At 47.3% G+C, this 23,493-nt stretch overlaps 2 protein-coding genes across 3 annotated transcripts in view; one reads left to right on the forward strand and one right to left on the reverse strand.

Annotated features, from left to right (window-relative positions):
• The window catches only part of Ds (dachsous cadherin-related 1), a 271,196-nt gene that overhangs the window by 3,478 nt on the left and 244,225 nt on the right, over positions 1-23,493 (reverse strand). Inside the window, exons 5-15 of the mRNA XM_070671613.1 lie at positions 22,893-23,294; positions 20,223-20,631; positions 15,663-15,941; positions 14,511-14,734; positions 13,411-14,077; positions 12,968-13,318; positions 11,949-12,275; positions 11,430-11,868; positions 7,784-8,729; positions 7,222-7,507; positions 2,455-2,751 (exon numbers count right to left, since the gene is read on the reverse strand). Coding sequence (XP_070527714.1) covers positions 2,455-2,751; positions 7,222-7,507; positions 7,784-8,729; positions 11,430-11,868; positions 11,949-12,275; positions 12,968-13,318; positions 13,411-14,077; positions 14,511-14,734; positions 15,663-15,941; positions 20,223-20,631; positions 22,893-23,294 — 4,627 coding nt within the window. The remainder of the gene's footprint in view (positions 1-2,454; positions 2,752-7,221; positions 7,508-7,783; positions 8,730-11,429; positions 11,869-11,948; positions 12,276-12,967; positions 13,319-13,410; positions 14,078-14,510; positions 14,735-15,662; positions 15,942-20,222; positions 20,632-22,892; positions 23,295-23,493) is intronic.
• On the forward strand, positions 5,686-7,226 carry LOC139111355 (deoxynucleoside kinase-like). Of its 2 annotated transcripts, none has more exons than XM_070671611.1 (4): positions 5,686-5,852; positions 6,150-6,346; positions 6,452-6,701; positions 6,791-7,226. In XM_070671611.1, exons 1-4 carry the CDS (start codon positions 5,717-5,719, stop codon positions 7,066-7,068), a joined length of 861 nt encoding a protein of 286 aa, XP_070527712.1. In that variant the 5' UTR covers positions 5,686-5,716; the 3' UTR covers positions 7,069-7,226. The 2 variants fall into 2 exon arrangements, with proteins under 2 accessions (XP_070527712.1, XP_070527713.1); XM_070671612.1 differs by lacking the exon at positions 5,686-5,852 and adding an exon at positions 5,870-6,085.

The raw sequence follows: 23,493 nt of genomic DNA on the forward strand, positions 1-23,493 counted from the left end.
GCCCGAGCTCAAATACTCTCCGTGTCTTCTTGTTGCGGATGCGTCCTCGACCGGGACCGACATTACGAACACCTTTTTTTGGACGGCGAGCGAGGAGGATAAGCCTTCTTGACATCAGGCCCGAACGGAAGTATGAAATAATAACCAGTTATATATAAATCGTGCCGCGCGGTGCCGTGAATCCCCCCCGACTCTCGATGGCGCGTTGCGCGTACAAAAATCATTTCGATGCGTTTCAAATTGCCGGATAACTCGGCATTAATGTGCCAAGCCGTGACCTATAGTGTAGAAGACAGAGGAATATGTAGACCGATGCGTGGAAGAGAGTTCGAAATAAACCTCGGGAATACGATCTCTTTCGGAGACCTTGCTCTCTGTGGTCAGCAGGAGCGAGAAACAAAGATTACGACCTGCAGAAGGCAGCAAGAAAAATGGTATTATATTGCATATGTAATTATTGCAGAGTATGCATGATCACGATATACGCACACACTTCGTAATATCTAATTAACATACGTTCGCGTTTCTAGCAGACTCGGAATTCTGCCATTTATTCCTTTCGTTACTTTTAATCCTACTCTGTCTTTCAGAATATTTCGGGTTTTTTTCGGTCGAGAGATGATGCACTTTTTCATATTATGCTCCTCCGCCAGGCTCGTTCGTCCCTCTTCCTTCATTAACTCCGCCGTGGGACCAGGTACTTGAAATTTTATAATGTACAGAAAAGTTTGATTGTATCTGTAGGCTAATAGCTTCTTGAGCGTTTAATTAAAAAAAACGCATGATTTTAAGAAAATGCAGAGAGAAGTCGGCAAAGCCAATCTTGGCTCTATCTTGATGTTATCATCCTCGCGAATATCTATAATGGTCCCATTAACCGGCCGGGCGCTTCATTAACTTTCCCCGAAATCATCTTCGCTCGATCGAGTCTGCAATCATCTCGCCGTTTCTTACCTGTCCCTCTCGTGAGGAACGGCACATAGCTTTTCGCGAACATGCGAGGCGAAGTGCGGAATAAAGCTGAAAAGGAGAGGAAGATGCAAATTCGCTCTCTCGTGGGAGCTCTCCGGTTTGAATCCTTTTCACATCCACCGCCTGCCAATCTACCCTTTCAGTCTTTCGATTGCCCTTACCTCCCCGCCGCCGACCCAAATGCACCATTAGGCGTGGGCCTATGTATTTTTAATAAGTTTCGAAAGTCCTCTCTCGAAGCCGGCGATCCTGGCCGGCGTTTGCCAGTGAAGGCGGCTTTTCGGCTACCTCGCAAACGGTGTCCTCGCGTTTATTTATGTGCGAGGAGTTCGCAATCCACCTTGGCTCTCCTTCCATCTCCCTTTCTTGCCCCCGCGTCTTCGTCATTCCTCGCTTCTCTCTGCCTTTTCGTCCTCCATCCTGTCCTGCCGATCTCGCATTCTCCTTCTCTCTCTTAACACGCGCGTTCTTCCCTTTTTCCCCTTTCTCTTTCACTACGTCTTCTTCTTTTTCTTTTTTTTTTTTCTTTTCTCCCATATTCGAGCAGCTAACTTTTCATCGGTCTTTCTTTTATCCGCCTTCCTTTCCCATCTTTCTTTCTCTTTCCTCCTCTTCTTCTCGCAGCTCTCTTCTACGCCCGTCATCCCCGCGGCCGTTCTTTCTCGCGCGCTTTATCTCGGCGCGGTGTCAATTCGAGTTTGGAACACGGGCAACAGGACAACGCGTGTCTACTAAAAACCAGTTTTTAAACGCGCGTTTATTTCGCACCGAGGGGCCCGCCTGTATCTTCCCCGTCGTCTTCGTCTCCTCGCGCCTCGCTTCGTCTCTTTGTGCCACCGGTGCTTCGATTTTTTTCGACGGGACACTGACATCGAGATCCATTATCTAGCGGGGTGACAGAACTCGCGCGACCAATGACAACTTTACGGTACGAACGGTAATGAATCTCGACTGATGAAACTGTAATCTCGACGCGGATTCTTTCCACGTGTAAGATAAAAAGAAAAAAAAAAAAAGAAAAAAAAGACACGAAGGCACAATGCCACGTTAAATGGAGCGTCCGCGCTGTAAATGAACGCGCATGGTTTTGTCAAAATAATTGAAACTCTCAAAGGCAGTAACCGATTCGTTGGCGGACACGCGGCGAATTGCAACAGATGCAAGACGCAAAAGAACGCGGGGATAAAGTACCCGGGCGGAATCTCGTACTTCGTCGAGACGGCCGTTCGTCCCGCGGTTTCATCCCACGCTACCACTTCGCGGAACCGGCGCAATCTCGATAACGATCGTTCCTCAATAAATCAAAGAATTATGCCCACTGGAGCGTGTGCCACGCGATAAACGACGCGACGGTCATCGTCGATCGCGTCCGATCATCATCAGAGTTCGATCGTGGATTCGGCGTTTCGCTACCTGCCTCGCTCACTTCGTTCTCGTCCCGTATACGAGGAAAGGAGAGCACCGTGCGCTCTCGATACGTACCCGAAAGAACAGCCACGTATACAGCCTGCTCGAACTGCGGGGCATTGTCGTTGAGATCGGTCACACGAACGGTGAGATCGGTCGTCGCCTCGTGAATCCCGTCGCTGGCGATCACCTGAAGAGTGTACTCGGAACGCGTCTCGGCGTCCAAACGCTTCCGCAGAACAACCTTGCCGCCGTACCGGTCGATGCTGAAGGGTCCCGGGCTCGTCACGTTGCCGAAGCGATACGTTAACGCTGGCGAACTGTCGACGTCGTTTGCCGTGATAGTTGTTAGCACGGTTCCCATGGCGGTACCTAAAATCAAACATTTTTTTTTAACATACAAATCATATTACAAATATGCACATTGATAATGATATGAAACGAATAAAGCCGTTCCACTTTTATTTATTCTTTATACATAAATGGAGAACGTATTTGCAGCCTCGTAGGAGACGGCACGTTCGCGAAGACCTCATTGTTGCAAATAAATAGATAATCGCGTGGATTATTCCAGCATCTGATAGCAGTGGGAGTTAGTAAAATGCGCTTGACAAAAATGAAAAAGACCGCTGTGGCTTTCGAACAGAATGAAGAGCTTTATCGCTCTGCATTGTGGCGCGCGCAGTCGCTACTGACAGATTGTATCCCTTATGCATAAAGATGACTTTGATTTCGTTCTTTTGTCCCCTCATCGCGAAGTCACTTTGTCACCGTGAAACGATCGCGATGCATATGTACGCATACCCCACGAATCTCACGGGCGCGAGCTGCTTTCTTCCGCGAAGACACAGGAAAGAAGTCGGTGCTTAAAATGCATTGGATCCGTACTATCAAATCGTTTTATCTTGGCCGGTCGCTAAGACGAAACAGTCGAAACGAATCCGCTTGAAGAAACGGACGGGCCCTCCTGTACGCGAGGGAGACGATCGGAGTTGGCGCGAAGTAAGTTATAATGTCGCTCTGTCCAGGTATTACGCGAAGAAATTGAAAACCGTAACACGAGAACGATTTTGCGTGCGGGAAGAACGCGCGGCGTTGTACTTTGCACGACGCGCGAGTATTTTAAAAATAAAATTATTAAGAAAATGGTGTTACGGTACTTGTAAAAATTTATAAAGGGCCTTTGCGAGGTAAGGCCCGGTTTATTTCGTGACGTTTGATGAAAACGAAATCTTTCCGATTCGGTTGAGTATGATATATACGGATACATGTTGAAGAAGCAAGTATATCATTAGAAACCGTTTGATTCCACCACCAGGTGATATACGTCCGGGCGTAAGCAACACCTGCGGCAGTAAAAGAATTATTCTGTACGATGCTTTCGAGGGCATAGACGGGGAGGAGGAAGGCTTTACTGGCACACGCGGCTGCGACCGCTCATAAATTTCACGGGAGATCGTTAAAGTCGTGTAAATCGGTTTCGCGGGGCAATCCCGTACCGTTCGTCTATAGGCAAACACGGGCGCGACATGACTCTGTTACCGCTGAAAACCTCTTTACTATTCCAAACGCAGCTGGAAACGGAAGTGGAGATCGCGGGGCACATAATTATCCTGTCCACGTGAATGCATAAATACCCTTCATGCGAATTTTGTTGCGAGTCGAGGCGCAATTGACGTCGCCGTCGACGAAACGAACTGCGGGGCTTCCAGAGTACGAGCCGCGATGTTAAATAAATTTCGCCCGACGTGGCGTTAACGTGGCGACAATCTCGTTCGCACCGAAACCTCGAACAGTTTTACGACAATACAAATTAGACGGCGATCTCAATCCAGCGTCGTTCGCGAGAATGCGCGAGCTACCCCTTCGGTACCGAAGCGTTTCTCGCTGGGGAAAAGAAGAAAGAGCGGCCGAGCGGCGGCAGAAAGCGAAGAAAGAGACGAAGACAAAAACGCGAGCGCAATAAAAGAGGCCCCAGTGGAATCTCCTATTATATCTCCCGTCGTCTTGGAATGATTGCTAGAACGTGCGTGACTTGCCACCTGCTCGCTATTGGAAATTTCATCCGACAGGAAGGAACGGAGAGCTCGCCGCGAGAGGAGAGACGGACCGTTCGAGGTATCATCGAAATCGCGACGCGGTTGAACTTACTCGATCACCCGTTCCTCCTCCGTCTTTCGTCGCGTCATCTTCGTTGACTAGCTAACTACCCGTCCGATGGCGAACGAAAGAGAGGAGACCTTTCTTTTTCTGCACCTCGAGGAGTGGTAGCGCTCGAGGTTGGCGCTTGTACGTCAAACTCGCGGCCACCACGGTCCCATGCCGTTTCCATTGAATCGTATCTGTCAATGGGGAACAATATGGTGGCGAGAAAGGCCGAGGAGGAAAAAGATCCGCGAGCCGGAGGAGAGAACCGGCGAGGCGGCGGAGAGAATCGGCGAGGCGGAGGAAGAGGAACCGAGCCACCGAACGGGCGTCTCGGCAGCCTCGTCTAAGTTATGCAGATTGTTCCGAACAGTTGGACTTTAATGCCAGCATAAATCTTTTGCCACTTAACTTTATACGTGGAGTAGAATGCGTTCCCGCCCTCTCGGCGTCGTTCGACTCCTCTCACCTGCCCTCCCTCGCTTACATGCTCTTCGACGTCGTTTCCTCGTTACTTCGGACGTTTATTTTTATTTTAGATATCGCTAGATTTTGTTCTAGAAATCGCTCGTTTTCTTTCATTTATTATTATTAATTTTTTTTTGTCAATAATATATAAACTGAATATGCATTTTAATATTCTTTTTTTTTTTTTTTAAGATGCAATTCAGCATCCAGTCTCGCGTTCCTTTCTATCATTGAACGTGGGCGGCCTTGAGGTCGAGAGAACTCGTTATCAAACCTGTTGAATTTCGAGGTAAAGATAGACATTTGCAATCAAGACGAAACTCGAGCTATCGTTATTGCAGGTGAAATCTAAGCTGCTAGCAAATAAACCGCGATGCTACTGCCGTCGACACTCGACTGCCCCTCCTAACGATATGCTTCATATATGTATATGTACGTGTGTGCACACGTGACCGAGTGTTAAATTTAGAAAAAAAGTATGTTGCACGCGAAAAAACAGTCAAGTCGTTGCATTTTATTATTAACAAAATTCTAGGGGACTAACCGTAGTTTCTCCAGCAGTATATTCCTTTCATATGTTTCACGCGTTGTTTCCTCTCGCTCTAACTTTACCGCACGGTTACTCAGTCACAGTCAGCTGATTTCGTCTTTAGCAGATGGCTCGTCCGCGGCTTGACCATTTCGTGACGCACAAGCATGGCGGCGTGCACTTTAGGCGGGAAACATGCCGCTTGGGCAACGTATGCCGAGCGTCGCAGTTCGTTATCGTCGATCAGTCTGCGTGGTTCCGAAGCGTGTTTTCCGACGGGTTTTAGTGTTACATGAGAAATATAACGACGGATATAAAAAACGGCATAAAGGTACGTTAGTCGATAACCTCAAAGAGGTTATTCGTTCGTTGCCAACATAAATCAATAAAATAAAGTAGTAAAAGCGAGCTTAGTCGTCACGGAGATAATTGCTGTAGAATTCTATTTATGATATTCCGCCACTTTGTGTCTCGTAAAACGCAGCGAGCGTTTAATTGATTGGCAAGCCTCTTAAAAAAAAAAATTCACCTGCCCGTCAGTTTCGTCGACAATACTTTATGACGGTATGAAATTGATATCAGTTGTTCCCCTCATGTAACTGACGTTACAAATAACTTGTTGTTTCAGCAAAAAATACTTGCGTTCACATCATGGAAATGCTTCCCGCAAGGAAACTGTACAATAACCCATTTACAATCTGCATAGAAGGAAACATTGGAAGTGGTAAAACAACATTTCTGAACCACTTCCACAATTTTAATAATGCTACAATCTTGCAAGAACCAGTGGAGCTGTGGCGAAATGTAGCCGGAGTAAACTTGTTGGTAAGTCGTCTCGGAAATATTATATTTAGAAGATATGTATAGATATGCAGGAAGAGTAGCAAGAACATATAGAAATATGTATCATATTAATTTTAATACTTTCAGGATCTGTTCTACAAGGATCCAGTAAATTATGCCTTCCTATTTCAATCATACGTTCAATTAACTAGATTGCAGTTGCATACCACAGCCACTCCATCGCCTTATAAAGTTATGGAAAGATCTGTGTTCAGTGCAAGATGCTTTTTAGAAAATATGAAACGAACACACATGATACAAGAAGTAGAAGCACTGATTTTAGAAAATTGGCATAACTGGTGTATAGAAAACGCGAATATAAAAGCAGATTTAATAAGTACGTACTTTTCGTATGTCAATTAAATAAAATATTGTAAAATGTAATTTTTCTTTCATTTAATTATACGTGATTTTATTTTATTTTAGTATACCTGAGGACAACGCCGGAAATTGTGTTTCAAAGAATGCAAGCCCGTGCGCGAAAGGAAGAGAACTCCGTACCGTTAGAGTATTTGAAACAAATTCATGAAATTCACGACGACTGGCTGTATAGAAAAACGTTGTTTTCCTTACCAGCGCCAGTAATGATTATAGACGGTGACAAAAGTCTCGAGGAAATGGTACCACAATTCGAGAAATGCAAAGATATGATACTTAATGAACAAACTGATAGTTCAAGAATAGTTTTAAATACGAAAGCGTAACATAACCTTAAAACAGTCTTGTCTAAATATGAATTTAGTTATATCAGGGATATTTTTTATAAATTAGTATTTAAGAAAATCATTGCACATTATATTTTACTACTGTAAAGTTAAAAAAATTTTTATGATATAATAATAATTCTTACGACTTACCTTCAGAGACCGAAATGATACTATGCTCAGGGAAAGTAGGCTGATTGTCATTGACATCGATTACTCGTACGCTCAATGCAGCTGTACCAGTTAATTGTGGATTTCCTTGGTCAGTCGCAATGATAGTCAATCTATATTTTTCACGAATCTCACGATCTAGGACTATATTCGTTCGCACGACTCCGCTGTATGGTGGACTTATAGTGAAAGCATTGTCTGGATTGTTATCCACAATATGATATAAGATTCTGCTGTTCAGCCCTTGATCTGCATCACTCGCTGAAAGCTACAATAATAAATATTAATGAATATGTATCAAATGCACGTACTTAAATATATTTTAATACTATTTATTTTTATATCTAGACTTTAATATATGACAGAAAAATTACATATAAATATTTGTGCTTTTAAATAATTAAATTGTATCTTACTTTTCTTTTAAATCTTTTATAAAAATAATTCTCATATTAATTTTAGTTTTTTTTTAATTAACAGATTGTTGTGCGAGAGTTACCGAATCTTTTGACATAAAAGCAATAAGATCATAAAATTCTTTTACCTTTACGACGAAATCTCCTTTGGCATTGCCTTCAAGTACAGTAGCTGAATACTGCGTTTGCGTAAAGATTGGTGGATTATCATTTACGTCAGACAGCCTAACGATTACTTTGACGAACGCCTCCAGAACTTCTTGGCCCACCGTTCTCGCCACTATATTTAATATGTGTCTTGAACTTTCTCTAGGCTCCTCTGACTGCTGACCATCCAAGGATCTGCCCCACGAATTAGTGCGCGCAATACCGTCCGACAGTTCGTTATCAGGTTTTATCGTCAAGTCGTTCCAAATTTCTGCGTCCAATCTCGTAGGGTCGTTGACACGCAGTAGACCGAGGTCTTCGTCGATCGCAAAAATATCGTAATCGTTTCCCGAAGCGATCGAATAAGTGACGCGCTGCCGTCTACCATCGGTACGTACAGCGGTGATCTTAACTATCTCCGTGCCAGCTGCCGCATTTTCCTGAACAACGACGTTGTACGTATGATTCTGAAACTTCAAGCTGGGCGTCAAGTCCGCGAGATCACCGATTTGAAGCTCGATCAAACCCTTGGTGCTTTTCGGCGGGTTACCCTTGTCCTGAGCCAATACTTCCAGATGATACGTCTTGCCATTGTCTTGAGACAACGGTAGACTCGTCGTCACTTCGCCGGTGTTAGGATGTATTCGAAACTTCGGTTTCTCCTGTTCGTTTATCAATGAATACACGATATCACCGTTCGCGCCGTCGTCGGCGTCTTTAGCCAACACCCGGAGGATGTTCTGACCCGGTTGCGTGCCGATGGACACTCGCGTCCGAAAGGGATACTCCTCGAAAATTGGCGCGTTATCGTTCACATCGCTGACGTTGATCTCGACGGGTATTGACGTGCTTTTCGCATCGTATCTGCCGCTGTCTGTGGCAACCACGAGGAAAGTGTAGCTGCTTTGGCGTTCACGGTCCAGTGAGCTGTATCGAACAGGAAGAAACAGACATTATAATGTTATAAAATAATGTTATAAAATAGTGGGTTTATTATCACAAGATTAAGAAGTAAAGACACTGATTTAATAGAGAAAATTGCGCAATTATAGTTGACTTATTTAAAGAATCGTAATTTAATATATTACAATAAAAAATAAAAATTAAATTAATTTCTTAATTATTAATAAAAATTATAATAAATTTTTTTTTAATAAAATATTTGTTTCTACGTTAATCAAAAGTTATTAGTGGCCATTAAAAAATTATTAAAGAATAATACGCATCTCACAATGTCTTTAAAACAATACTATCACGAAGTTATGCAAATATAAATAGAGCAAGCACAAGAGAAGTTCCCAGCATGCCTTCGCGATACAACAGTTGCAATAATAATTCTTAATAAGCATGAGATAATGATCGGATACGTCGGATAGTGCACGAGTTCGATACGCTTATTTACGATTGTGCGAAGCTAACTCAAATACTCTACAGTTATCTTTCGCCCTGGTATCCGCCGTACCGGCCGACTGCAAATCGAAGTATGCAGCTTTACAGATCTAATCCACCGAATTATCAGAGTTCCAATCCGAGTAAAAGAATCGCAAGGAATATCTAGGCCGAGAAATAATTCCAAGAATGCAAGAATTTTCACGATGCTACCATTAATTTATGGAATAAATAAAGCGCACACGAATTTTTCTGTCAACGTACTTTTTACCGAATCGTTCTAAACGAGAACTGATTCTTGTTTAACGTGCATTGTCTCTCCCGGGTGGTCTCGAGCAAGCAAAAGAAGGGAAAAGCGTTTCGTGCACTCTCTTTCCATGCTGAGAGCGACGGCTTTCGAAAGGCAAGAGAAACGAAACCATCACCGCAAAAGCAGCGGCGACAAGCCAACGTGAAAGCCGCGCGGACTCGCAGCTACCGATTGAGAGAAAAGGATACCAGAAACAGAAGCGGGAAGAGAGAAAAAGGGCGAAGAGGAGATGGCGAGACGAGACTACTGGATAGTGGTCGCGGAGGGTAAGGATTGAAAGAGAGAAAGAGACGATAAAAGTGGGAGACACGCGGCGAAAGAGCAGCTCGAGATCTGGTTTTGCATATCAGGAGGCATTTCACCGACTGAAATAATGCATTGAAATGCCACATGGCGTCTCGCTGAAATGACACACGGTTGTCGCAACGTAAAAGTATGCGCCCTCCTGGGCTTCTTCCCGTGGCTACTGACTATTCTTTCTCTGTCTTTACATCGTCGACCGGCGCTCGTTCCATCCACCGATTTCGCGGTGTTCATTCCAACCATTTGTACGCTCCCCGGTATGAAGCGCTCCTCCGAAGACGAAAACGGTGACGATAAAAGGCGGAAGTCGACGGAGAAATCACGTAAACGAATGCGGTCTGGCAAAATCATATCTCAATCGTTAGACGACCAAGATTGGCACCACGGGAAGAAGAGAGAAGAGGCGGCTGCCACAAGGATTAAAGAGCGAGTCGTGAGTCACCAAGACGGACGCTGGGCGTGTTCGGGTTTACGGCGACTTCGCATAATAATTTTCAACGAGCAAATTACATATTCCCGGCGTGGAAGTGATTTATCGAAATCATTCGGTCGTACCGTCTTCGAAGGGAGTTCACCGGACTCGGCGACACGGAGGTAGACGCCTCTAATAACCATGGAACTCCTGTGCGGCCGCGCAACCGTCCACTCATAAAAGTTAACGTTTTGTATATAAGGACTCGGTATTGAATTCGATTCTGTGAAGTTCGCGCGCGCAATTAGTGTTTGAGGGTTTTCCACCGCCCGTACGCCGAGACCGTATCGAGTGGTTAACGATCGTCGGTGAGCGCGCTTCGCTAGGATCAAGGTTCGCGGCGGCCCGCAGCGAAATCGTCCATTAATTAACGAACCACGACCTTGCCGTTTGGGGAGATGGACGGAAGCTACAGAAAGTCTTCGCTTTAACGATGTCTCGAGATATCGGTTTATTGCAACGCGTAATCATAAGAGACACACACAGACTGAGAGGGACGAACGGGGGGCTGTGGAAGAGATATATAGATAGGAGAAAAAGAAAGGAGATACGGAGAGGAAAAGGAGAAGGAAAGGAGTAGTATCTCGAGTTGTGCCGACGGGTTATGCATACGGAATCGTTTAATCGGCCATAGTGCATCGTTCTTGAAGCGCATCGACTGACTTTATAATTTTACGACGTTCCTAGACCGCGTCTCCGCGCTTCTCTTTCCTCCCCCACTGCCCTTGAGCGTCGGGCTTATTTCATTGCAAGCCAACTGGCTGCGCCGTGCCTGCGTGCACACATATGTGTGTGTACGTATATACGCGCGTCTTCACTTCCCGTTTTACGACGTTATACTACCAGCGTAATATCCCCTTGGGTGATCCTAATCGGATGTGTAATAAAGGTCGCGGTAATTAACGCCAGGATGAAATTAGTCGGTTGGTAGCCAAGATCGCAAAGCAAAACTCACATGCGCAGTCTGAAAGAAAAGAGAAAGATGAACCAAGATGGAAAAAAAAGACCAAGAATCTAAGAGAGAAAAAGAGAAAGAAATAGAAAAAGATCGGAAGGAAAGGAAACGACAACAGTGACAGAGGATAAAAGAAAGAAGGGAAGCCGTACATAAAAAAAATTTTTTTTTTAAGTAAACGACAGGACGTGCACTCACCCGGCCGTAGTAACGATGCCGGTTAGGTTGTCGACCCTGAAGAGCCAGCTAGTTTCTTCGGAGATGGAATACGTGATCTTTCCGTTTACACCTTGGTCCGGATCAGTTGCCTTCACGGACATCACGCTCGAATCCGGTGGAACATCTTCTGAAATCGTCGTCACGTACTTCGCGGGATGGTAATTCGCCGGATAATTCGACGATCCGTAAGGAAAACCACTGTGTGGATTGGTGTATTGATTCGGCACGAACGTTGGAGCGTTATCGTTGATATCTAGCACGATCACGGTAAGATTGCAGCGCGCTTCGCGGCTCGGTTTTCCCTTATCCTTAGCCGAAATCGTCAGAACGTACTTGGGCACGGTCTCACGATCCAAGTTCGACATAAATAATACGCCCGTAGTCGGATCTAGCGCAAACTTTGCGCCGATGTTGCCACCTGAAAAAAAGAACAAATGTTAAATCTGAATATTTATGTAATTTTATTTATTACACGCTGCTCTTCGCCGGACAACTTACCTACGATACTGTAAGAAATCTCGCCGTTTTTGCCTTCATCGAAATCGGTCGCGGCTACAGTATGAATAGCCGCAGTTTCCTGATTTTCCGGCACAGCGAGAGTGTAACAAGAACCCGGCCGGAATTCTGGACTGTTATCATTCTCGTCCATCACTATTACTTCCAAAGTTGTAATATCTAGAAGCTTGTTCGACTTCGCCAAGATGGAAACTGAGTAACGTGCAACTTTCTCACGATCCAAGGCACCACGAAGAATGACTTGCCCACTGGGTGCTATAGCGAATTTGTTCGACGCTACATCGCTCGGGATACTGAAGGTAACGTTACCTATGCAAAGCGAAAAAAAATTTGTCAATACATGTTTAATTAAGTGACATGTGCATAATATATTTTACGACAATCATTAAATTATTAGAATTAAAAAAAAAATTGTTACAGACAATATTTAATTTACTATATTTTTTTAAATTAATTTTTTATATCAAATTATATTTATATCGCTATTTTAAAGTATTTATTTTCAAGTGGCACGAGCTATATCTAAAAATTCAACGACTTTGCCACTTTCTAATCTAAAACGTGGCGGTCACGTCGGCGATTTTAATGTGTCGTGCCGGTGGTTTCAATGTGCTGTATCGGTGACTTCGATTTTCGAATTCCAGTGCGCCTATCCCATGCTCGTTGGATTTTTAGCGGGCTTAGAACAAAGCAACGCGATTTAGTGAACATGTTGCGCCACGGTCATCCCTTGTCGTGTTGGCAGTAAGTAGCGACGTGTCGTGTGCGTGCGTGTGAACGCGAAATCGCACGTTGGTGTAAGAGGTCGGTGATTTGCCTATGCGTACCGCAGCAGGCCGACGGCACGATGATATACGCGGCCATTGTTCCGCTCCGTTCTTTCTGTAATTCCCCTACCTTCCTGCGTTTTACGTTCGCTTTCGCATTTCGCAACAATCTTCCTTCTATGCATTACTGAAATACTGTGCCACGGGTCCCAAGGGATCGACATTTGAACTTACCTTGATCCGCAATTGCCGGACCTGCAACGTTCATGACGTGCGATCCGACGTGGAGGTTCTCGGAAATTTTAGCAATCGGATGTGGCAACAGTAGTCGAGGAGGACCGCTCGCTTGCGCCGTTATCGGATTTAGACTCAGCTTTAGCACAGCCTTGCGAGGTGGTGATCCGTGATCATTGGCGGTAATTTCAAGATTTGCAGGCTTCGTGATGGGTTTCGCAAGGCCGACAATACCAGATTCGTAGCCCACGGTAAATTGCGACTCCTCGTTACCTGAGGTTATCACGTAAGATATCCGGCCGTTGTCGCCAGAGTCATTGTCCACGGCAATGACTCTTACTAAGCTGGCACCTAAAATTACAGAAATTAGAATTTTATTAATCATTCTTTATGCGGAAATCTATGTGATACATTCACTTGAGTTAATAATATATGACACTTACCAGGCAGACGATTTGACGCGATATTTATGTTAGTAATCTCTGGTGCGACGAAAACAGGATCGTTGTCATTTTGATCAAGAACGATAATTCTCGCAGTGACCGTAGATGCTAATTGCTCTCCTGGTGGTGCACGGTCTGATGCTTTGAGAATCAGAGTATATTCCGCTCTTTCTTCTCTATCCAATTGTTTGGCCAACGTTAAAGCGCCGGTCAAAGAGTCAACGGTAAAGCAACCCTTCGACGGAAATTCGGCCACGAGACCGTATCTGAGTTCTCCGTTCAGGCCGCTATCCAGATCGCTGGCCGTGAGATTGTAAATGGTAGAACCGATCGCTGCCTTTTCGGACACGCGAACAATTATTGGATCTTGCGGCCATTTCGGTGGATTATCATTGGCGTCTTCTATGATGATCTTCACGGAAACGGCGATGCTCTGGGGATTTCCGAGCGAAGTTGTGTCCAACGCGCGGATTTCCAAATGGTACTCGCTTACGTTCTCGCGATCGAGCGAGTGAGCGACCACCAGCTGGCCCGAACTACGATCAACATCAAAAGCTGGAAACTCGCTGATCGGCGTCAGCGAGTCCAAGGTGAAGGCCACGCGACCAGCAGGACTCGCTCCGGATACTGATCCCACCGCATACCCGATACTCGCATCCTCGCGTACCTGAATGTGTCAAACGTGCATTATTAAACGTGAAAAAATAATTTGTATAATTAATTAATGAAAGAATCAAATATTAAGTTATTACGTACATATATCTTTATAAAAATTATACAAAAAAAAATAATTCAATATTTAATTCAATGATTAATATCATCGAAGACCGTGAGAACGCGATAAAATTTCAATCTCTCGTGGAAGGATTTTTCGTACAATTTATAACGTGGCATAAATTGTATGAAGCTGTTCGCAGATAAAAAATACACGTAACAACGGCGGCAAGGCGCCGCTGGAGAGACGCTAGCGCGATCATAAATGTAATGAATAATTGCAAGAGGCCACAGGGGAGTTCTCCGACTACGATGTCCGGCGTGGTTAGGAACAAATCTGATGGGGAAAATGAATCCTACCTGATCGCGAGGTCAATAGTACTTACGTTAAAGGTAAGACTGCTGCTGGTGAAGGTCGGCCGGTTATCTGCCAGTGCCAGAACTTCGACTCGCAACACGCGCTCGCTGTGTCGTGGTGGATGACCGGCGTCGGTCGCTCTTACGGGCACCCGGTAAACGTTGCGCTCCTCGTGATCGAGCACGGCCTTGGTCCTGATCATGCCGGTGATCGGGTCGATGGTGAAGACATTGTAGCCGTCCGAGTCCCGGTCTGCAACAAGAAACGAAGTCAGTCTGTCCGGATGGAAATATTCGTCAAAAAAAAAAAAAAAAATGGACGAACAAAATTTCATCCACGTAATTACTTATTATGCAGTTGGCAAGACCGGAAGGCGCCATCGCGGCGTGGTGGAAAGTCTTTTGACGCCCGTTGTCCCGAGGAGAAGCTTGTACGCGAAATCAGTGCCGCCTATCGGGAAAAGTGCTCGACGCGGGAGGGAGAGGTAACATCGTTTGTGCCCGTCGACCAACATGCGATGTATCCCGCGATGCGATGTTAAGATTTTAATCTCGCGATCAAGATTCTTTTCTCGCCGCGTGTGCAATCGCGAAAAGACGATTCCGATCGTGACCGCCACCGGAGTGGACACCGCCGTACGTGGAAGCGACTTCTCACCGAGCGCGGCGGCAAGGATAACACGCCCGGCAAGGAACGCCCGACGCCGCTTTCAAGACCGCGCATAATTGTTTCTGCGATTACTGCTGGTGGGTCATCGAAGCCTCGAAAAAAAGACGCTGCGTCGTGGGAGCCTCCGTCAGCGATGGAAAATCAAGGCTGGACATCTCATCGACGACACGTAAGTGCTCTTTCCTCATTTCTCTATTATTTCCGAAATTTATTTCTAATACGGCCGTCCATCGTTTAATACCCGCGCTTATCGTAACGAAGCCGCGTCGTCGTTCGCCGCGCGCGCACGTACGTACTCGCGCGAGTAATCGTAATTTATATATTTTGTTCCGGCGGATAATCGCATCCGAGGCAAAAGCGCGGTTTCTTTAATTAGACGAGCGGCGCGTAATCGCTCGCCTCCACACGCCGACGAACGAGTATTCGAGAATGTATTAACAACCCATCGCGAGATTAAGACGCGAAAATAAATGGAGAAGTGAAACGTTGGGCTCGACAATGCGACTCTTACCTTTCGTAATGCTGTACGTCACCGACGCGTTCTCACCGAGATCCATGTCGAGCGCCCGTACTCTGGCGACCTCCGTTCCCGGTGGCTGTTCCTCCCTGACGCTGACCACGTCCCTCTGAGGGTCGACGATTTCGGGCGAGTTGTCGTTGACGTCTAGGACCGTCACCTTCATGGACACCCTGGCGGCCCTCGAGGGCGTCCCTTGATCCCGCGCTTCCAGAACCAGCTCGTGAACGCTCTTCGCTTCACGGTCGAGTGGCTCGCGCGTAGTGATCTCGCCTGACGATCGCAAAGGGGAAAGAGAAACAATTAATTTTCATTGCGCCTCACGAACGACGCGAGCGTCGAGCTTAGCTGGCGGTATAGATAGCGAAATTATTAACGATCTATTAGCAATTCCCCGCAGCGTTGCAGGTAGCGTCTATTAGCGGATGCCGGGGAATATTTATGGGCACGCGACAAAAAGCCCCGCGCCGGTCTGTCTTGATATTAGATGATACTTAAAAGCACCGGGTCCAATAGATCTTACGCGCCGGCTCTCAAACACCGGAGCAGGCAATGAAGACCGGCGGCGCATACGAGGGAGAACACCGTTCGTTCGTATAAAATCAAATACGAAATACAACCGGTCGTCGTTTCTCGTCGATCGCGCGGACGTCTAGGCCGACCTTATCAATTTCCCTCGCCGAGAACGGTTAATTGGATAATCGTTGCCCGTACGCGAATAAGAACCATTTGTGCCCCGGTCGCTCGTATTCCTTAGTCGCGCCTTGATACCAGGAGTTTCGTTTTTCGTTTCCGCTTTCGTTTTCCTTCTCCCTCCGTCTCTCTTTCTTTCTCTTCCACGCGGACGTATATAATAATTGTACTACGGGCGTACGTAGTCGCGCGTGTAACGAGGTCCGCCGTAATTACGTATCGCAGGGAGTAATCGGAGGAAGGAAGGACGAGGAGGGTACGAATAAGAAAACCAGGAAGAGGCGGGAGAGGGTGAGCGCGCACGGCGGGATAAAAGAGGGAAAAGGTGGAGTCGAAGCGCGGAAAAGACTCGGTCTTCCTACCTCGGGGCACCTGGCATTAATGGATAATTAAGCGAGCGACTAGCCGAGAAGTGGCTCGCTGGAGCTATTCCGGAATCGGAGAAAAAAGAGTTCGGGATAATAATTCGTGTCCGAGACAACGGCCGCTTTCGATGCTCGGCGTGCCGCGACGAATTCTCGACGTACCTGATCGAAAACCGCCGCGATCGCCCTAGCGTTCACCAGCGACGAAGCCCCGTACCTACTTCGCCGTCGTTGACAAGACAAACGATCGACGGGGGACATGCAAACGCGCCGACCGACTGCGCCAGAGATACCATCCGCGCACACGGGGGATACCGTCGCGTAACAATAAGAAGTATATCGTAGGACGCGTGCTAATGCGTTTCTCGTGTTAGCCATAGGACCGCGCGGCCGATCTCACCGTCATTCTCGTAAGAGGAACGTCGCTTTTTGTCTCTGCGCGCCTCTTTCAATATTTGGAAATCCATCCGGCGCGATTGAACGTACAAGCCCCGAGTCCCGCGGCGGGCGGGCCGTCCACGGACGGTTTCTTGAAAATCAAACAGCCGTTCGGCGAATGGAAACGGGATACGGATGAAAAATCAACCCGAGAAGTCCCGGACTAAGATTAGATCGAGAACCCCGCGCCGTGGAACCTGCTCGGCCGCTTCGCAATCATGCGCGCGCGTTCGCTAAGTTGCGGACTAGCCGAGGCAGCCTTATCTTTAATTTGATCACCGACACAAAACCGCATACCGAATTATCGACGCGCAGAAAAGCCGCGGGGAAACGCCGCTAAACACGCTTCGCCGTTGGAAAATGTATCGCTAAGTAATCCGAGATGCGATCGATGTTTTTATATCACGTGCTTAATTATAATATAAATCGAGCGTAATCGTCATTCATCAGGACGTGGCGCGCACCGGATGGAAGCGCGCACGTAGGATGATAATAAACGAAGAGAGATGAGATTATCGGACTTCTTTTTTTTAATTTTTTTAATTTTTCTTCGCGAGTCTTCTCGCGCAAAGTCAACGCACTGCGAAGCGACCGCGGTGCAGGTATTACCGCATACTTGAAGCGAGCGTCCGTCCTCGCGCAAGTAGACAAGCCACGTGGCGCAGATGGCACGTGGCCACGCTGCAACAGGTATCCGATAGGCGAGTCGGTCACGGTGGGTCACGGGAATTCCTCGAGTGGCAATAATCGGCCGTGCCGCGCGCGTACTGCGGTTTAAAATGCACGAGACGCGCGGGAATTTCACGCACGAGCGTACGCCGTCGTCGCGTCGGAAGAAAGACGTGAAGCCGCGGAGGTGCGCGACTTTGACATTCTCGATGCAGGTACCGTCTCTGGGGGAGGTGCGCGGCGAGAGGCATCGACTGCTAACAGCCTCCGATCACATATTAGGAACCGGTCGAGCCGCGCTGACAATCGAATATTCCCCCGCTCGTCGTCGCGTTTCATCGCGGACAAGGGCGTGCCATTCCATAAATCACCGCCGGTCGATCTGCCGACAATGTAAGCCAACACGCGAGGGGCCCCCTTAATTGGATGAATGGAGAAAAGAGCGCCATTAAGCGAGTGTTACGAGGACGACCTACGCGGAAGGAGCGCCGCCGCTCGAGGGTTTTCTCAATGGGAGATCTCGCGAGTAGAGTCGATCGAAGGACAATGGCCGGGCGAAATTTCAACTCATTCCGCCGCAGGTCCGTTGACCGGACAATGTGCAGTCGCGCCGCATGCAGCGGGGATTAATATAGAAGTACTCGTACGACAAGACAGTTGATACTTCCGGCAGCGCGATCGTCCCCCACCTCCCTCGCCGTCGTTATCCCTTATCTTTTTTTTTTTTTTTTTTTCTTTTTCTTTTTCCGCCTCTCGGGTCCTCCGCGCGGCCGGGATGACTTGAGAGGTCCCACCTCTGCAAACAGGCAGCGGATACGAAACGAAGAAAGAGAGACGGGGAGAGCTCGGGTCTCGGTCCGAGAGAGCGTATACACAAATACTCCTGTGTCGCATGCCAATCAATCTGTGCACGTTGCGCGTCGCGTGCATGTGCGCGTATTTTCGCGGTGTGCGATGGGCCTCGGGGCCTCGTTCCCGATGATTCGTTACACGCCGGCCGGGCGAAAGCGCCACTCTTACCGGATTATATTTTAATACTTACGAAGAGTATACACCGCCGCGACCTAAAATGAGCTATACGGCGATCTCGCAAAAAAGAAATGTATCCCGTGTCGTTCTTGTTATTCCAGCCTGGTAATTTGATAAATCGCCATTGAGCGACATTGTGAGCTTAAACGTCGGCGGCCGTATTCGCGAGCCGACTGATTTATTTAACAGCGTGTCGCAACGTTAGTTTAAAGTGATGAAGTATTATCAAACGTCACTCGGACACGTAAATTTTTTTTTTCGCGAGCCGTATTGCGCCCGTTTCTCTCTATCGTCGTTGTAAAGGGAACGCGAAGGGGCAAGGGAACGAGACATCGCGTCGGTTTCGATTCAAACTCGGTGAATTAATAAGAAGCTAGCGAAAGCGCGCTCGATTTTTATTTAACGGGCTTAAGAACCAGTCTTAAACAGGAAGTAACCGCAGGCCGGCGCACTTGCCTGCGAGCGAGGACGCGAGGAGGGCCGCGATAAGAAAGGGCGGCTAGACGCAGAGAGAAAGAGAAATCGCGATGATCGGACTTTGCATCGGACCGATATACAAGATCGAATATCAAGCGGAGATAATAAAAGATCGTGCAGACGCGGAATACAATTACGCTCGCAATAGTGGCTCGTAGACGCAACGGCGGGAATATAATTTGGAGAGCCGTGAAAAATCAAGTTCGACAGGAGTTCAACTGGATAGACAGAAGAATTGTACTATCGCGCAGCGAGCGTTGCTTTCGTTTCGTGGCGATTCAATCTTGCATGCGATGTACGAAGGCGCTCCGAGCGCGACGATAACGCGAGGCAAAGCGACGGAAAAAAAATTCGAGACGCACAACCGAAATGTTAATTGCCGCGAATCGATCACTGTCATCCGCAGCCTCCGCGAAAGCACCGAAGGTACCGAATCAAGAAGTTTGCCTCCTTGTAGTACATCTCTCATTCACGGTTTGTCGAGTAGCGCCGTGACTCCGGTGTGAATTTTTTAACTTCCCCGAGAACCGAGCCGGCCGGAGAATAACGCGGCTCTTGTTCAACGAAATTCTCGAATTACACGTTCGCAAGCAACTCGAGGACCTGCGAGTCGAAACTCGGCGAACTCCGTGGAAACGATGCGCCAATATTTTTCTCCGCGAGTTTTTGAACTGCGTGGGCATCTCCTCCGGCTCGATCCTCGAAGCCGGGCCTCGAGTCGGCTTTCACAAACACTCGAGTGTCGTTATGACGAGGACCTATATATCCTGTAGCGTTTGACGGCGACACAAAGGAAGTACAAACGAAACGGAGAGAACGAAAAACAGGAAAGTAAGATAGGATACGAGATGGAATTCCCTCCGGAGGGAAGATGGCTTCTTACCTGTGTCGGGATCGACGGTGAAGCTACTGTTGGCTTGAACCACCGCGTATCTCAGAAGTGAGTTCTTGCCGATATCGGGATCGATAGCGCTTACGGAGCCCACTAGAGTGCCCGAAGGTAAATTCTCGAGTAGTTCGAATCCGTAGAAGTCCTTCTCGAACTGTGGATCGTTGTCGTTCTCGTCCAGAACTATCACCAGCACGGAGGCACTCGCGGTCGCCGCGGGTGATCCGTTATCGGTTGCGAGAACCGTCAGGGCGTGTCGATCGAGAGTTTCGCGATCCAAACTCTGCGCCAGAAAGATCCAGCCGGTGTTGGAACTGATGCGGAAAGATGTCGAGCCCTGAAGGCGATAGCTAATTCTCGCGTTATTTCCGGTATCCAGATCCACCGCTGTTACCTGAAGAATCTACAAATAACGAAAAATTCAATTATTTTACGATAAATCAATGCGATTGTTCGATGAGTTATTAGCCTGGTAATATTAATTATTAATTTTGCAAATATTATTTAGCTAATTAATTAATCAATTTTACAATTAATGTACCTAAACGTAGAAATAATTTCACAACATTTCATGCAACGGTTTGAAAATATTAAAACGATAAAATGTTAAAGTCTCGAACAAATAGAGTCGCGATAAAAATGAAACAACAGTAATCATATCATCTCCGGGCGTTTCTCGCAATCTCAGCACTCAGCATTTTCAGTACAGGAGGCTAGTAAATACATTGCGAGGATCGAGGAAAGAGAAAAAAAAAGAAAAAAAAAAACGTAGAATCGAGAGTGTATGAGGTCGTGTCTCGCCATAAACCCGCGGCTCACGAATGATGGATGGTGATAGAAGGCGAAGGGAAAAAAAACGGCTGGAGCGGAGAAGAAAGAGGAGAAGGCGAACGAGAGAGACGTTAGGTTGTCCTCGCGGAAGATGAAAAGGGGACGAGATACAGGTTATCATTAGACGAGAAACCTGATGTAGGAGCGGACAGTAATGTGTCTAACTGTACGTTATTAGTTCACGTTGGGTGAAGGGTTACGCTCACTGCCAAGTTACTCTTCACCCACTTCCTCCCCGCCGCGCATCTATCTCGCTTTCACGCTCCGATCTCCTTATCTCGCTCCATCTAACGTACACTAGCGGCTGAGATATTCTCCGGATACCACGGACAGCTCACAGATCTGTTTCGCCGATAGATACCACAGATATACCCAATACGCGGGAAGGAAGATCGAGTAGCGATGAGAGAAGAAGGAAGAGGAAGAAAAAAAGACGAGCTGGACCAAAGGGAGAGAGGGGGGAGAGCGAGAATTGCCGCGACGTCTCCGCTGCCCGTACCCGGCTGTGCGTTGTATTAAAAATGCGACGTCGTTTAACGGGCGTATCTCGTGGCGAGAATCTCGCCGCCATTCGTCATCGGTATCCTCGTATTCGGGATTACGTCCGCTTTGTACGCGGCTACCATCGTCACGAAGGAGCTTCAGATTTTACCAGCGGCGTCAGCGGACGACCCCCGGTTCTCGCGGGTTTCGCCGCTAATGACTCTTTTTCTGCGAGAACTTGGCCTCCCGTCGTAAAATCTCGACGTCGACCGATGCTCACCCTTATTTCGATTTTTTTTTTCTTCCTCGGGTAATGATTGATATGTATAGATAATTATAGGGGGGGTAGAAACACATCGCCGTAGGCGATCTTCGCGAATGGATTCTGCGAGCATCGTCGTTTTGAGCTACATTCTTCCGATAACAAAAATTGAAAATTTCAGCGGTGTTGAATTAATGCATTTATATTTTCCGAATAAAATTAAAATATTTTTTTTTTTTTTTAACCGCGCGTAATTTGATAAATCTTTTCCCGTTGCGTAGCTACTCGGAAATTTACTCGCGAAATGATCGACTGCGCGGCACGGCGGGGCGTTCCTGCAGGCCTATCGACTGTTACCTATCAATCCTGGCCGTTCTCATAGACTCGCGGCGGCTCGCAATCGGTATCAACCACGCCGCGTCTAGATATCAGATTATCGGGCATTCCCTATCCATCTTCCGGCTCCGAACTGGTCTGTCGGGCAGCCGTGGTAAAGTAACATCGGCTAATCTTGCTGCAACGTGATGCAACGTCCGGTTAATTCCGTTCCTAGTCGGCGCGGGGTTAATTCTCTCTTTGCCTACAAGGTGAACTTTGCGAGTCAACGTCTTCTTCTTCTTTTCCTTCTCCGTCTGTGCTTTTCTCTTTCGAGTGAGGCTACCCGGAAGGGGAGTGCAGACGACTGGTAGCCGTGGCGAAACGAGACGGGGCAAAGGGTTCGCGAGTGCGTTCTTCCTGGTTGTCCCGGATAAAATTACGCATCCTAAAGACGGGGGAGGGAGAGTTACGTTCCGACTCGCGGAAGCAAAAAGAATCTGATCGGGGGGGGAAAAAAAAGGGAACCGTCGTTTCGGCCGCGAAGAGATACCGATGAAGAGCGGAAGAAAGACTGAAGAGAAAGGTTGTTAACTTCTGCCGCCTCTTCCAGTCGATCCAGAAATTCTTCCTCTTGCCGTCTCGTCCTTTCTCTCCTCCCGGCCCTCCCCCCGCCTTACCCCTCTTTGCGCTTCCTTTTTTGAAGAACCCTACCGTATCCTCTCGACAAACAAATGCTCGCGTGACGGGCGTGTAATGAAGATTTTTCTCACCTGAGAATCGAGCTTGGCGCCTTCGGGAACCTCCACGTGATACTCGTTCCTTTCGAACACTGGGGGGTTGTCATTCACGTCCTGTACTTCTACGCTCAAGCTGAGGTTAGATGAGAGATCGGCGCCGTCCAAGGCACTGATCAGGAGGCCGTGCCTCTGCTGGGTCTCGTAATCCAATCGCTTCGCCAAATAGAGCTCGCCGGTGCGCTCGACTATGCCGAATAAATTGTTACTGTTCTGACGGAGAACGTAGCGTATCGACAGCGACGACGTGTCGGGATCGGTGGCATGCGCGACATACAGAGGTACGTGAAGAGGGTGCGATTCCGGCACCGATATGCGGACGGTGCTCGTGCGAAACGACGGCGGATTATCGTTCACGTCCTCCACAGTCAATTCCATCTGTAACGAAAAAAAAAAAGGCATGGACGGGTGTCGCGTTTTTGCGGGACGCGTCAAGCGGAAAACGTTACCCGTGTTTCGTTAACGTTGTCGGTGGAAATTAAAAAAAAAAAAAAAAAAAAAAAAGAAAATCTTAGCACGCACTTTTTGCACGCCTCGCAATTATTATATGTGCATTCAAGATAAATACATTGAGAAC

This window comes from Cardiocondyla obscurior, linkage group LG23, assembly GCF_019399895.1.
Source record: "Cardiocondyla obscurior isolate alpha-2009 linkage group LG23, Cobs3.1, whole genome shotgun sequence".
In the NCBI taxonomy this organism is placed as follows: domain Eukaryota; kingdom Metazoa; phylum Arthropoda; class Insecta; order Hymenoptera; family Formicidae; genus Cardiocondyla; species Cardiocondyla obscurior.

What these genes read in the sequence shown, in the direction of transcription:
- LOC139111355 (XM_070671611.1), top strand. Translation starts at nt 5,717, where the DNA reads ATGCCGCTTGGGCAACGTATGCCGAGCGTCGCAGTTCGTTATCGTCGA. An exon ending in TAGCCGGAGTAAACTTGTTG is followed by an intron (nt 6,347 to 6,451) that starts GTAAGTCGTCTC and finishes TAATACTTTCAG; the next exon opens with GATCTGTTCTACAAGGATCC. An exon ending in TATAAAAGCAGATTTAATAA is followed by an intron (nt 6,702 to 6,790) that starts GTACGTACTTTT and finishes ATTTTATTTTAG; the next exon opens with TATACCTGAGGACAACGCCG.